This window comes from Ursus arctos, unplaced genomic scaffold (genome assembly GCF_023065955.2).
Source record: "Ursus arctos isolate Adak ecotype North America unplaced genomic scaffold, UrsArc2.0 scaffold_24, whole genome shotgun sequence".
NCBI classification, from domain to species: Eukaryota; Metazoa; Chordata; class Mammalia; order Carnivora; family Ursidae; genus Ursus; species Ursus arctos.
This window is the reverse complement of record NW_026622919.1, coordinates 15,425,844-15,440,635: the sequence shown is the minus strand read 5'-3', so window position 1 is coordinate 15,440,635 and position 14,792 is coordinate 15,425,844. Positions and strand designations below refer to the sequence as shown.

At 46.4% G+C, this 14,792-nt stretch overlaps 1 protein-coding gene across 2 annotated transcripts in view; it reads right to left on the bottom strand.

Moving 5' to 3' along the window:
* MARCHF10 (membrane associated ring-CH-type finger 10) overlaps positions 1–14,792 on the bottom strand; it is a 71,632-nt gene that overhangs the window by 29,909 nt on the left and 26,931 nt on the right. Inside the window, exons 3-6 of one of the 2 annotated variants that reach the window (XM_057317982.1) lie at positions 11,904–12,079; positions 5,710–5,736; positions 1,985–2,062; positions 155–294 (exon numbers count right to left, since the gene is read on the bottom strand). In XM_057317982.1, the coding sequence (XP_057173965.1) occupies positions 155–294; positions 1,985–2,062; positions 5,710–5,736; positions 11,904–12,079 (421 nt within the window). The remainder of the gene's footprint in view (positions 1–154; positions 295–1,984; positions 2,063–5,709; positions 5,737–11,903; positions 12,080–14,792) is intronic. The other variant, XM_026512536.4, reaches the window with a different exon arrangement.

Sequence of the window (14,792 nt, the reverse complement as noted above, 5' to 3'; positions counted from 1 at the left end):
TAGTTTGCTTTCAAAACCTTTTAAGCATTTCATCTTAAGGTACACTCTCCTCCACATAAAAGCCCCTGTGTCTAAAAACCATACAGAATTCACCAGGTAACAGCGCAAGTCAGTTCTCTGCGAGGACCAAGATGCGTGAGCCACGAGTCCTTACCTGGTCCCCTGAGGGCCTGCGCCTTCAGTCTGCTTCTGTCCCCCAGCACTCTTGGGCTCTGCGTTTCTGGGCTGACTGTCAGTCTCCCCAGGTTTGGCCTCCTCTTCCTTGATAAGATCTGTGGTGCCTGGGCTGCTGAAAGGTGCAAAAGCTTTTCAATAATTCATTTTTTTTTTTTTTTTTTTACAGGGAAACAGCTTCTGGATAAAGAATGCTCAAAGGGTTGCAGCAGTGGGGAAGTTAAGAGACTGGGTCCAGGTGGTCAGAGAAAGAGGTGGATTTGGAACCTGGTTCTGGGACCTTGGAGCTGTGTGAGCTTGGGCAGATCACTTCACTTCTAGAAGCCTCAGTTTCCCTACCTATTAAGTGAAAAGAATACCGACTTTGCAAGGTTGTTATCACCATGAATAAAGCTGCAATGCAGGGTCTATAAGGGGTATATCCTTTTGCTCAGAAGTGTCTAGCTTCCCGTTCATAGATGTTGGGATGGGCATGTTGGAAACCCTGTGAAGAACCTTCTGCATTTGGGACACAAAGGCCCTCTCCCCAGCTGCTCTTCCAAGGTTGAATCACAGCCTGTTTGAACCTGCGTAGCCTCAGGTGGTTTATTAGCAGCTCACATGGCCTTCCAGAAAGGTTCCAGGCATCTGGGCTATCACGTATAGCTGTTTTCTTGGCTATGTGCTACCCACCACTGTGCCGGGATGATAAACTCACGGGAAGACGGTAGCTGGAATGCTAACGTGGATTGAGTTCCCAATGGATATTTTTTTTAAATTGCCATTTTCAACTAGGTCGCCGATTGGTTTGAAGAATCTCACATTTCTTCCACGCCTGTATGAAGCATCAGCACGCATGGAGTTTGGGGCAAGAGCTCCGGTATTTTCCACGCCCCTCTGCAAGTTCTTGGGTTTACAAGGCAGTTAAATTGTGAATATCTGAACTAAATCTTTCCAAGAGAATTGGCCTGGCTCATCCCCTCTTGGACACTTCAGAAATCTCGCAAATAACCCTAGCCAGCAGGCGATGTGGGTAAAACTGGGACGGTCCTTGAGTTGTGTGCCAGAGAGCAGCCGTTCTTGGCCCATGCAGACAACTGGAGTTATGTTCCAAGGTGTAAGTTGTGGTTGCGTGAATAGTTTTCATCCAGTTTCAGGAAATGAATGAAACTTCTCCATGGCGGCTCGTGAAGCTGAGGTTAATACAAGATTAGGTGCACCTGCTGGGCCCCAGGAGGGGAAGGCGCTCCGTTCTGTGCCTCTCAAGACAGAGGGGACCATATTCTACTGAGGATGTACTAGAAAGAGGGGGCTGCCAGTGGTGGAGGCTCATGTGGGGCGAGTTGGTGGAGCCTGGAGAAGTGACCAGAAAGGAGAGAAGGGAGTTCTCCAGAAAATGAAGATATATCCTTCAGGAGGTGTAAGGTGGTGATGAAACCGTTCCCCCAACCTCAAGGAGAGTGAGAGGGGCTTTACGGTACAGGACCCAGCACGGAAGAGGTGAGGGAGGCCCTTTCTCGGCACTAAATGTTTCTCTCTAGTCACCTAGGACCTCATCCCTCGCAGCACCCAGCAGGGGACAACTGCCTCTGCCTCTCACCTGATGACACGGCAGGAGGCAACAGGATTCTCACTGAGGAAGCAATGGAGGGGGGACCAGGTAAGGGGCAGGTTTGGGGCTCAGGTCCAAAGGTCCTGGGCACAGGCATTGCACTTTGATTCCTAGCGGGGATCCCATCAGAATATTCACATTTCCTTCACACCCCAGGCAGCAGAACCTCACACGCCCACAGCCCCATGCCCCCAGCTCCCTCCACACCCTCACATAGTCCAGGGATGCGATCTTCCTTCCCAAGGACCTTTCTTCCCTAGCCTGTCCCAGCCAGCAGGGCCTCGTAGGTCTGTTTCCAGTTTTATGGCCCCTGTCTCTGCTCTGACTTCGCTTTGGCCAGAACTTTCAGGATTCCTAGGACCTTTAGCATTTATGTATTCTAACACTGCGTGAGGTATACATCTTTTCTCTCCTACTGGATGGTAAGCTCCTTAAGCATGAGGACCCTGTCTTAGCCAGCCTTGTGTCGCCTTGTCTCCTGTAGGACAAATAGTCGCACTGCCTGGTGTGATTTGCAGGGCTCCCAAAGATGCATTCAGCTACTCAGCTACCACAGGGGATTCCGAAAGTAGAACAAACTTTTTTCTCGTGCTAAACATCCAAGATGTCTTACGAGAACAGATTATTTTGTCTTCTTGTTCAAAAAAAAAAATGCTTTCTTCAAAGCATCAGATCTTTAAAATGATTTCCAAAAATTACCATATTTGTCTCTGAGTTTCCAGCAAACTAAAGTCATAAAACTGAAAACTTCAGAGATTGTTTTACTAGGTCTGGCGGTGAAGCTGGTAGTGTGGGCAGGAGCCTCAGACTTCGGGCAGTTTGAACCTCAGTATCCGCAGCTGTGAAATGGGAATATTCCTACCTTGCTGAATTATTGCCAAGTTTAGCAATGATGTACGTAAACGGCCTCACTCAGTCTCTGATGCTTATTAGGTGCTCTAAGTCGTAGCTGCAGCTTCTACCATAAACAGTTTACTACCACTACTCTTACTACTAGTAATTGGGAATCTGAAGTCACTCCCATGAGAGGACTGGACTGGACCAGAAACTTGTTATGCAGGTTTCATCCGTTGAGAATAATCTATTCAGCAGCCTTCATCACTGTGCAGTTCTTGCTGACTCCCTCCCTCAATCCTCTATAAAATCCAAAAGGCAAATAGCAACTTCCTTTCTATTATAATCTGTTCAACAAATACCTGTGTGCCTTTGCTATGTAATAATTTGAGGGTTCACAAAGATGAGTAAGACATTTTGGTCATGACCTTAAAGACTGTAATCCAATTTGGCTGCACCATTGATTTCTTCCTTGTGATACCCTTTGGATTCTATGGAAGGCAAACTCTTCACAAAACATTCTTTTTTCACGACCTGCAATTACAGCCACAAATGAGGTGAGCTAGTCTGCATAGCTTGTCCGTACCCTGATTCCAGTTCCTAATCACCTTACCAGTACCCAAATCGAACCAAACGTCCGACCTCTGGGACCTTTCCAGGATGGTCCTCCCTGTGGCGTGGGACACACATTAACCTGCCAAAAGATGCAAGTTATATTTACACCGGAAGAGGAAGTAGGACCTCCTCTTCAGGGAGCAGGGCAGACCCTTTGCCTTCGAGAGAAGGCAGAGATCTGTGCTCAGAAGTCGCAACACCCTGAAGCCTGTCAGGGAATTCGGGGGAGACTTTGGTTTGCTTTACACCATACCTTCGGCTAGTATCTGAGCAAGATGATGCCTCCAGTAGCAAAGAAACGCAATGGCTGTTTAGATCAAAGGTGTCTGCCCTAGTTCTCGTGATGATGCTGGGACACTGTAATCGTTGACTGAATACCAGGAAATCGTTGACCAGGAAAGGAAAAGAAAAAAAAAAGGTAGTCATCTCCTATTTGTACAAGGCCCTGCTGACTGCGAACCAGGTCCACTTGATGGTCCATGCTCCTTCTACGTGCCTTATCATCGTCCAGGTCTAGAAATCACCTGTCATACCCTGCCGTGGTTCTTGATAGACGAAGTAGAAAAGAAACAGAGAAAATTACAATTCCTACACCTTGACCCCCTCACCTCCCCGCCTCTTGACTAGGAGGTGCCAAGATTCTAAGAGATGCCTTCTTTAAAAACGTATTTCTTCCTTTAGACCGTGGGAAGAATTACAGCTTAATCGCAAGAGCCGGGGCTGCCTTGGTGTAATAGGCAGCTTTCCGTACAGTCAGAAATAATAGGCCGCGTCTGTTCGCCCCTTTGGGTGTGCTGGAAATGCGCGTCGGCTCACATACCCAGAGGAGATCTTAATTAAAGCTTAATTATGTACCATAAATATGTTTTATTTTGGAGCCCAGGAGGTGGGATTTTTGATTTGGGGAAATGTGGTGCCTAATAAGTAGGCAGGAAAGGGAATGTAAACAGTGACTGAGCCCTTTAATTTGTCCCTTCTCGGCGCGGTTCTGAAGGGGTTTCCAGTTCCAGCGCCAGCCCCGGGAAGCACCTGCCCCCCGCGCCACCCTCCCGGGACCGCGCGTCGTCGTCCGTGGCCTCGCGCCCGGTCACATGGCCACCGGCGCCCTGGGACCCATAAGGGCCCCACGCGGGAGTGAAGAAATCAAAGGAGTCTCGCGAGATGACGGGATTTTATTGGTCGCTCACTCCTCGGCGCTACGAGGAGGTGGAGAGAAGGGGCAGCAGCTGTGTCGTGTTCCTGCTCCCCTCGCCACCCCGGGTGATTCGTGACCTTGCCCTCTGGACCACCCTCCCGTCCACCTGCCTTCTGGAAGCCTCGTGTCGCGTCCCCCTCTCCCTGACGCCGCTGTGCTGTGTGCCTGGCCGAGAGCGACTTACCACACCAGGTAAATTTTACTGGGCCTCCTGGGGCCCGGCAGGCACAGCACAGGGGTCTCCGCCGGGGTGGGGCAGGAGACGGGGAAGTAGCACAGTGTGGCTGGGGACTGGGGCACGGGCCCCGGGGACAAGGAAGGGGGGCTCATGAAGGAGGGAACGGGCCCCGGGGGGAGGGAGGAGGAGGGGGCCTGGGCCGCCGGGGAGGCAGGTGGCACGAGTGGCAGGAGGAGGCAGCAGTAATTGGAACTGGGCTGCCGGACGGGGGAGAAAGCAAAGACGGAGCAGTAAGGGGAATATTCAACACAGAACAGGGGGTGCTCGCTGCTGTCACCTGCACAAAAGAAAAAGAGCAGTCAGGAAGCAGCACTCACGGGGGGGGGAAAGGACATAAAAAAGCCTGTGAATGAATCAGAACTCAAAGAGTGTTCTTCGGGGCTGGGGTGTCCGGGTGTCCTAGGGTCAGCAGCCTTGGCTCTGAGTCACTGAAGAGTTAATGGAGGGACATGGCCTCATCATCACACCCTTTTCCAGCCAATAGTCTCTGGCGTCCCTGCCAGACACAAGAAAGTTCTTTCCCCACCACGTTCCTGCGTGGAAGTGCTGGGTCCCTTCTCCTCTCCCACAGCCAGTCTAATTAGCTGTGCTGGCAGCAACATACGGTGGCTGGCAGGGTCTCACCTAGGTAAGGCTATCCCCCCACCAGTCCTCCAGCTGTCCACAGGAGGAGGTGGCGGTCATGCCCTAATCTGGCCTTTCTGCTGCAGAGAGGAGGCCTGGGAAAAGAGAAAGAAGCAGAGAGATCCTGGTGGGATAGTGGAAAGGGAGAGGGACCAAGGGGGAAAGAAGCAGGTGGACGAGGGAGGTGTCCAAGTGAAGTTAATGATTTGCTCGCTAACCTCACACTTAATCTGCCAACCTTGCTGGAGGCCGAGTCTGGGCACCTGATGGAGTCACGATCCAGAGAGACCCCCTCGTGCGTGACAAATCTCTCAGCTCTGCCACGAACCAGCTGGGTCACCTTGGATCAACTGCTTACCTTCTCAAAAACTGTTTCCTCATCTGCAAAATGAGACAAGTGTTTTCTCTAGCCTGGTTTCTCCCGGGGTGGGGAGGTCCTCCTTCGACCACCAACATGGGTGTCCCCTGGGAGCTTCTAGAAATGCAGAATCTCGGCCCACCCAAACCTACCGAATCAGAACCTGCAGGTTATCAGGGTGCCCAGGTATTTCTCATTAACTTTAAAGTTCTAGAAGCAAGGCTCTGAGATGGATGTCCAAACCTCTGTGATGACAATCACCTGTAGTGCTTATTAGAGACGTTTTGCAGGTGGCTTTATTGGAGATTCTTAGAGATTCTGATGCTCTGGGTCAGGAATGGGAACCAGGAATGTGTGTGTTAATCAAGTACCTCCTTGCTGATTCTTATCAGAGAAATTTGGGAAAGAGTGCAGCTGAAATCAGTTCCAATTCTAAAATGCCATCATTCGAACCATCCGGTTGAAAACCACTACCACCAGTATAATGAGGGGTGTGTTTCAGTCCTTATTTACTTGTATCCTGTGCGGTATTTGACACGATTATCTGTTCCTTAATTTCCAAATGCCTCCCTAGGCTCCTGGAGTGGCTCCTATTTTTCACATGGTTTCTCTGTGGTTGTCTTGTCCTTCTGTCCTTTCTCCACATCATCTCTGCTTGCTCCACGCACTCTCTCAGGGAAGACACTGTTCAGCCCCCTTGCACTCCAGGCCCTTGGATTCCTGCTGGCGGCCAGGAGCTCTCTGCTGAGCCACAGACCTAGATCCTCAGGTGCTTCCTGGAGTTTCCTTCTGGCCAGCCTGCCTGCCCCTCAAAGACAACACTCACGGAATGGGGCCCACTCTCTTCTTGCTTTCTCAGCCTTGGCAAAGGCATCCTTCGCTGGCCTAGTTTTCTGGGCCAGAACTCCAGCTTCTCTTTAGTTCCTCCTTTTTCCTTGTCCTCACACCCAAGGATCATCAGGTTCCGCCAGGTGTACTTCCTTGAACATCCTCAAGCCCAGTCCTCCCCCGCCCCGCATCCCCTCTGCTTTTACTACAGGCCCAGCCCTTCTTGTTCCTCTCTGGGTACACTGCACCTACAGTTTGCCTGGTGTCTCAGCCTGTCAGACTGCCTCACCCTCCGCCAGCCCCCTTTTCATGTTGCAGTCTGCTTTTTAAAATGCCAGGTGGATTGCATTGCTTCCCGCTTAGATCCCCTCCTTGGCTGATGCTCCAAGGCCCTGGGGCCCTGGTCCTTGCCTACCTGTACGGTGTCAGCTTTATACTCTACACTTCTTAAAGCCGAGCTTCTCAAACTCCAGTGTGCATACAGATATCCTGGAGATCTTATTAAAGGCAAGTTCAGGTTCAGTAAATCTGGGCTGGGACCTGAGGTTCTGCATCTAACAAGCCCTCAGGTGATGCCTCTGCTCTAGTCTGGGGACACTTCAAGGCCCAAGGCCCTAGACTACTTGCCATTCTTTGATGTGTGTCTGTCTTCCCCCCTCTTCTTTGTCTCTCTCCTCCATGCCTTTGCATTCCTTTAGGAATTTCACCCCACTTGTCCCTGCCCACAAGCTGGTAGAACTTACCTTCGTAGGGACACATTTGTGTCCTGCCCTCCTGCTAAGCTGTGAGCCCCTGGAGGGCAGGTCCTATTTGCTTCATTATTTCTGTGTCCCCAGCACCCATGCAGCGCTGGCAGGTAAGTATGCAGTGAGCAGAATGCTAAAGTGCAGAATGAATGGGTGATGGATGAGGAAATTAATGTATCCTGGTGTCCTCCTCCTTGGGACAACAGGGCCGATTGGATGGATTTGCTAACACCCCAGAGGTACCGGATAAGTGGATGACCTCATTGATAATCAAATAGTTAAAAATTTTTTAAGTTTATTTACTTTACTTATTTATGTAATCTCTACATCCAACATGGGCTTGAACTCATGACCCCAAGATCAGGAGTTGTATGCTCTTCTGACTGAGCCAGCCAGGCGCCCCTAAAGTTTTTTTTATAACAAAGTTATAACCTCTCTTACATCTCAAACTAACATGGCTTTGGTTGAGCGGCTTATAAAAAGATGCCAACCCTGGAGCAGCAGGTGGTGGTGGGAGTAGGCTTCATAAGCAGAGGGAGGGTTGGGGACTGACCTTTACCTAAGGCCTAGGCTCTCCCCAAGATTTTAATCTTCCTGTCTACCTGGTGAGGTATGTAATAAACTCGATTTTACCGATGAGGAAACCGAGTTCAGAGAAGTTGCCTGCTCACATTTATAGGGCTATACAGTGGTAGACCAGGAGGACTCTGAGCCAGGACTTCAAATTCTGGACTCTCTGACGTCCGTGAGCCCCACTGTCTCAGAAGCATTACCATAAACGACTGAAAATTGATTCCCTCTATAAAAATAGGAGCATTCACTTATTGGTTGTTTTCTAACTTGGGCAGATGGCCTGGAAAGTTGTTGGACACCAGTGGACCTGCCTGGAAATTCATTAATCTTGGCCTTTTGAGAAAATCTTCAACAGGATTTATTTGCAAGGTAAGTTATGAAGATTTGGGATTTGCCTCAAATTTCTGTTCCAGGCTGCCCTTCAAATAAATATTTCCCAACTCAAAAGAGACCATAGTTATGTTAGATGTTTATCTTTTTAAATCTGAATTCACTGCTCTTTCTTAGCTTTACAAGAATACGTCTTCACGATAAGCCATTATTAAGCTGAATAGGTTTTGCTACTCCTACAAATGTGAATCTGGTAATGACTAACATTGAACTCAGTAATAAGTGAGGATAATTTCAGAACGCTTGGCTTTGTTTTAAAGGGCAAGGTTTTGGAAGCAGGCTCCAGGACTCCATCCAGATCCGTTTTCCTGGCATATAACTAGGAGACGGTGCCCAAGCTCTAGGTGACAAGAGAGGGCACACTCATTTCCCGTGTGCCTGGCACTGAGGCAGAGAGGTCTGCCGGACTCCAGGCGCCAGAACCCCACAGCACAATGGCCTTTGGATGCCTCTATGCGTCCTGGAAAGGAGAGGTGGCTCCTTTACAACTCAGGCTAGGGCTGGGCGGGGTCTCAGATGCCGGCAGGAGTCCAGGAGTTGGAGGCTATGGTAGCTCCCTGCGCTTCTCTGTCCCCCAGTGTTCGCTGGGCCTGCAGACTGCTCTGCTTCTCGCAGATCCATACAGAATTCTGAAGTATGAGTACGTAACTCTGCTAGGCTTCTCTCCCACCCTGTATCAGTGTTCACCTTGATCATGAAATAGGATTTCTGAATCCATTGCACATCAGACACAGCTGGGTCTTGACTCACTGCCTGAATTTTCCATGTCTTTTTGGAGATAAAGCAAATCTCTGGCTTGGTGAATGCTTTCTGATTATTCATTTTTTCCCCCCTTTTGTGTTTTGCTTTGGAAATTCAGGGTGTAGTAAAAGTGTCTGTACCTACATTTATATCAGGATTTTAAAAATACAACTCTGATTTTTGGTAAAGGGAAAAAAGATTGTGGGGAGGAGGGGACAACATTAAGACAAAGAAAACACGGTTTCCTAGTTCATTCTCTGGTGAATACAGTTCTCACATCCTAGAGGTCATAATGCTGTAATTTGCCATGTGCTTCTGGTATTGGGCACCGTTCTAATGGAGCGTATCTTTTATCATTGAGTCTTTACAGCATTCCTAGCAGGTAGGATCTGTTTTCACCCCTCACTTTACAGATGAGGAAGCAGAGGCACTGAGAAGTAAGTCACTTGCCCAAAGGCCACACAGCAAATAAGAAATGGGGCCCAGATGCTAATCCAAGCATTTTGACTCTAAAGCACTTGCCCCACACTACACGGAGGGAGATAGCACGGAGAATCACAAGCCAACTCAGCAACAGTCCCGTGGAAGATAGGAACTTAAAATGTGTGAATTCCTTCTAATAGAGTGTGAAGACCAACGAAAATCTGACACCTTCTCAGTTATAAATCTATTTGTAGAGGGCACCATTGGTTCCTATATTATAAATAGCATAGATGTTCTAGATGGTAGTTCACATGGGTATGAGGAAAACCTCCTTTATGTCATGGGTTATCATTACATAGATTTGCAGGTAAGGCAGGCTACATTTCCCGGCTATATTACTGTATTCACGAAAAGTCTAGCATAGCTCAGGGGGGGAAGGTTAGCCTATCACACAGGTGTTCAAAGGGGTATCACTGGGTTTGATGCTTCAATTCCGCACAGAATCCCAGTTCTGAAATAGGAAGTTTTGGTGATTCACTGCCAACTTTGGATCACCCCCAGTAAGCTTTAAGAAAATATTTCTCTACGGAGGTGAAGAAAAGCAGGAACCTGTGAATTTACCTGGTGAATTGGATCAACGTGTCCAGATAATTCAGGCCCCAAATCTTCTTTTTCTCCAACAGCAGAGTATTCGTTTGATTTTTTTCTGAGTCGCTAGCGCCACTCAACTAGACTTTTCCTGAAAAGACTCTGCTTAAATTCTCACCATGTCTCTGGGCTCTGATTTCACTGTGCTAATTAAGGAACTCTGAGGGTGCATCTACACATGTAAAACGAGTGGATCTGAACACACCAACGCTTTGCTTTTGGCCAGCTTCGTGAACGCAGTTTGCTGCACAACTGCTTCGGCTTCTGTGGCAACTGGCATCAATCGCCAGGACTGCTAGCCTCGCTGGACAGCCGGGGCCCAGGCCAGCTCCTGCCTGCATGGATCTTGGACATGGTCTAGGGTCGTAATAGGACAATAAAGCCGGTGCTTTTTAAAAGCTTTTACTGCAAGTAACATCCTTCATTTGATGAAATAGATATCTTTCCGCCAACTTGGCTCTCTTGCCTAAACCTTGGTGTTTTCCAGGCTAGTAATTCAAACGTGATGTTTTGTAGAATGTAAAGTGAATTAATTCTTCCTTTTGTCAGTGTTGTAAGTTCCATATGGAGTTTGCTCGGTTAGAAAAGCATCTGTATTAATCACACAGACCAAAGTCATCTCATGGGCCTCAACTGTATATCTTAATGATTTTTCTCCACGGATGACAAAGCAGCCCGTGCAAATAGCTGCCCAGTTTTCTTAAGAAGGCTAGGAATTATATTGAGTGAATGGAAGTGCATTATTTGAACTTAAGTTCAATTTTTTTCTATTCAAAACATCCCCAATTCAATAAATTACAACATGTATTTTGATATATTTGGAGAATGATCTTATCTGCTCTATTCCATTCTTAAACAGCTGAATTAAAAACATACTTCCTATTAAAAATCTTAAAATGAGAAATCGTTAACTATTGATGATACTTTCCCTTGATAAAATAAGGAAAAAGAGCTCGGGCTTTGCTTGGGAGGACATTATTTCAGAAGTCAATTTGTTGTGTTTTTTTTTTTTTTTTAACTTCATTAAAGCAACAAAATGTGCTTGGTTAATCTGAGGGAAAGCCGCCATTTTCTAAAACTGCATTAAGACTTCACTGGACGGGTGGTTGCATGACAAGAGCTATTTAGGATTAGAAAGTAGTTGTGATTTGTATTTAAATGAATCGCACGCTATTTACAAATTCTTCGGCAGTTAATTTGGATCGTTTCCATTCTATTGCAAGCAGAAGGCAGACCTTTCTGCCCAGTTACCCCAACTTGGAAGTCCGTTCCCTGAGGAATCAAGTTCATCCTCCATATGTTGGCTTTGATGGGGATGAGCCTGGGGGACTCTATGCTTTCACTTGAATTTATCCTCTTTCTGGATACTATTAAATCACTCCTGCCTCAAGCAGAGGACTGGTCTCTGCTTCAAAGGCAGCTAAAGAGTGAATTATTTACCAAATTGCACAAAAGGGAGGATTTATCAAGCCCCTTTTCTCCCAGAGAGGACAACCCCAGAACTGGAGGACTTTATTACTCTCTTTCTAAGGCTATAAATTGAGGCATTCAGAAGCTTTTGAAAGCTTCTCTTCATGCTCTTGCTTGAGTCATAAGATTTGATACCTGGGGCCAAATGCCTTTATCCCCTGCAGAAGGGTGAAGAAGATGGAAAAGTGCCGGCTCTAAGCAAGTGCCACACAAAGCCAACGATTGGTCAGAAAATTTGGGCAGTGGGAACAGTTACTCTACATAATTCACACCTCTTTGACCTGCTATTCTACCCTGAAAAGAATTTTACCATTTGCATAAGATCACTGGACCCTCCAAAGTCTAAATCCACCACTTGGGAGAACACTAGGTGTAGCCAGTACCACCCATCTGACTGTTGTCATTACCTATAATACTGGGGTTTTAGATTTTGTGAGTTTCAGTAACTCTGCCACTCACCTGAAGAGGGTTTGCTGGGACCTGCTTTCTCCACTTTCCTTGGAGTCATGGTACTTTTATGTTTCTGTTTGACTGATGTTTGGTCAATTGCTGGAAGTTTGGAATCACACTTAACTGCAGAACTCTTGGTGGATGGTCTTGGTTCAGCTAGAGGGTCCTCCTCACCAGAACTCTACCAAAAATGAAAGGTGGTTGAGTATCAGTGGCCAAGTAGGTCGTCTTTGCTATGCAGAGGACAGACGAGCTGAATGCATGGACCCTTCAGCGTTAACATGCTTACTATGCCCTTTTAGCAGTGAGATTTTGATAGACTGTATCCGTTTAGAAGTATCAATTAGAAATAATAGCAAAGTTAATGAGTCTATTTTGTAGAACACTATAAAAAGAAGGCACTTCTATGAGTCTATCTCGTAGAACATTATGAAAAGAATGTGTTTCTGACCCTTGCGTAAACCCAAACAGCTCAAGTTAAAGGCTACGTATGAAAGCAGGAGAAACAATCAACGCCCTTAAACTTCTTGCTTTTGTTATTTGAACTACTTTGGGGGTGGGTGAGGAACAGCGTTCTTTATGGTAATCATATACTTAACAATGAAAACCAACCCCTCCCTCCGGGGGGAGAGGGTCACTCAGTTCTTCTGCAGGCACGTTAGTCCAGTATCGGGACACCCTCTGAAGATGCAATCTTCTGCACACAGGGGGCCCCATTAATCCCCCTCCTCCCCTCCCCAGCTGTGGCAGTTTGTATTAATCTTGCTCATCGTTCTCACTGACAGTTGTGGCATTTTCATTTCAAGGCTCCTGACTCAGGAAAATACTCTGAGTAGCTTTGAATTATTGGGCACAATGTAAGACAAACTGAATTCTGAAAAAGTTCCCTACTTGTCAGTCTTCTCCAAAGAAATCTGTATAAATCTAAAGGTGGGCAGATCATTATCCTCTAAGATTATAAGTCCTGTTTTGTAATTTAGAGTCTGGATACAGCCTTCAAACTAATTATTGTTTCTCAGAAAACAAATCAGATAAAGGGACAGGGTAAAGAAAGGACTTAATGAATTGATTCTCCATTTTCTTTTTTGATTCCAGAATTTAATAGAAATCCTTGAAAATGATTGTGACATGTCAAAGATGAAGCATTAGGTCATATCTGAGCACGAGACAGGGTGTTTTCAGAGAAGGAAATGTGGGCAAGTTTTAATTATGAGGCCTAAGACTGTCATAGGCAAGAAGAGCGTCAGTAAACATGTGATGGAATTTCTTCCACAAACTGCCCAACACAAACACATGCCATTAGTGTGTGGAGAAGCCTGCTCACACAGGGGTCTCTTCTTCAGCCCTTTCTTTCCTTTTTTTTTTTTTTTTTAAAGATTTTATTTATTTCTGAGATGGAGAGAGAGAGAGTGCAAGAGTGCACAAGCTGGGGAGACAGGCAGAGGGAGAGGGAGAAGCAGACTCCCTGCTGAGCAGGGAGCCCTATGCAGGGCTCAACCCCAGGACCTTGAGATCAGGGCCTGAGCCGAAGGCAGATGCCTCATGGACTGAGCCGCCCAGACGCCCCCTTCAGCCCTTTATTTCTAGCCAGTGCAAAGGCAGGAAGGATGCTCTGGGCTAAGACTATCAATATCCACAGTGACAGTATCAGGAAAAATAATCGTGTCCACCATTACTAGTGGGTCCATCACCCTCAGCCAGGGCTGGATTCTTTGCTTGCCCCAGGCAGTGGTGAACTGGGAGGAGTGAGTTGGAGACAAGACTTTTTATTGGGTGGGTGTTAAGCCATATTTATCCTTCCTTCACCCACTCATTATACTTCAAGCCTTTAATAGCACCAAAGGTGAAAGAAAGTTTGGCCCCCTAGACAGTGCCTATTACATATGGAATTGTGCACCTGCATTCTGAGTACACCATTTTCTGGTTCCTGGTTCCATAAAACTTACTTCTGCTTGGTAGTCATTCCAAAGAGTCCAGAAATTGTGGCTAAAGAGGGTGTTTTGTCAGCAGGAAATAAAGTCACAATGGTGGGAACTATAATACTTATGAATGTTCTTGCTTCACTGAGTCATCGTAAGCAAATCATTTCAACTTTCTGTGCCTTTATTCATGTCCTCTTATGTTCTCTGCCATTCTCATCTATCCTCTCTTACGAAAACCCCTCATATTATCCAGGGAGGAGGATCCTTGGTGGGATCCTTGGTAGTAACTCATTCTGGCAATAAGGCATAGTATTTAAGACTTCCTGGGAGTGAATCCTTACCCTTTCACGGAGTTATTGTGTGATATATGGTTAGTTTTAGTTCATCTCTCTGCATCTCAGATTTTTTTCATCCATGAACAACAGTGGTCTACCTTTTGGTGGTTCTGTGAGGATTAAATGAGTTAAGATGTGTTGACAGCACTTAGAGAAATGCCAGGCGTGTAGTAAGTGCCATGCAAGTGTTGGCTTTTACAATTAGCTGTTCACTCATGTTCAGCCATTAAATTAACTAGCTAACTACTGGATATGAACTACGTATTGTGAAAAGCAAAACCGAAATCCCCGATGAAAAATTCTATTGGATTTTCACCTAATCCAAAGAACTGTGAACAGAGAAAGTGGATCAGTGCCCACATTGGACTCTTAGTTTCTTTCGAAAGCTACATAGATTGTCTTATAAGTAGTCAGTTGAAATTTATCTAGTCTTAAGAAAATGTGGTACGATTTCTTTTTCACACAGTAAAGCTCTAATGGAAAATATTTAACAACGTTTAGAGATTGTCAAACAATAATAATTAAATTATTTTGATTTAAAGTTGATTTTAAAACTTTTTCTCTTGTAATTTTGAAGAGTAATTACAATTTCCATTTCTTCCCCCATACGTTCCTAAGTTGAAATGTCACATGGAGG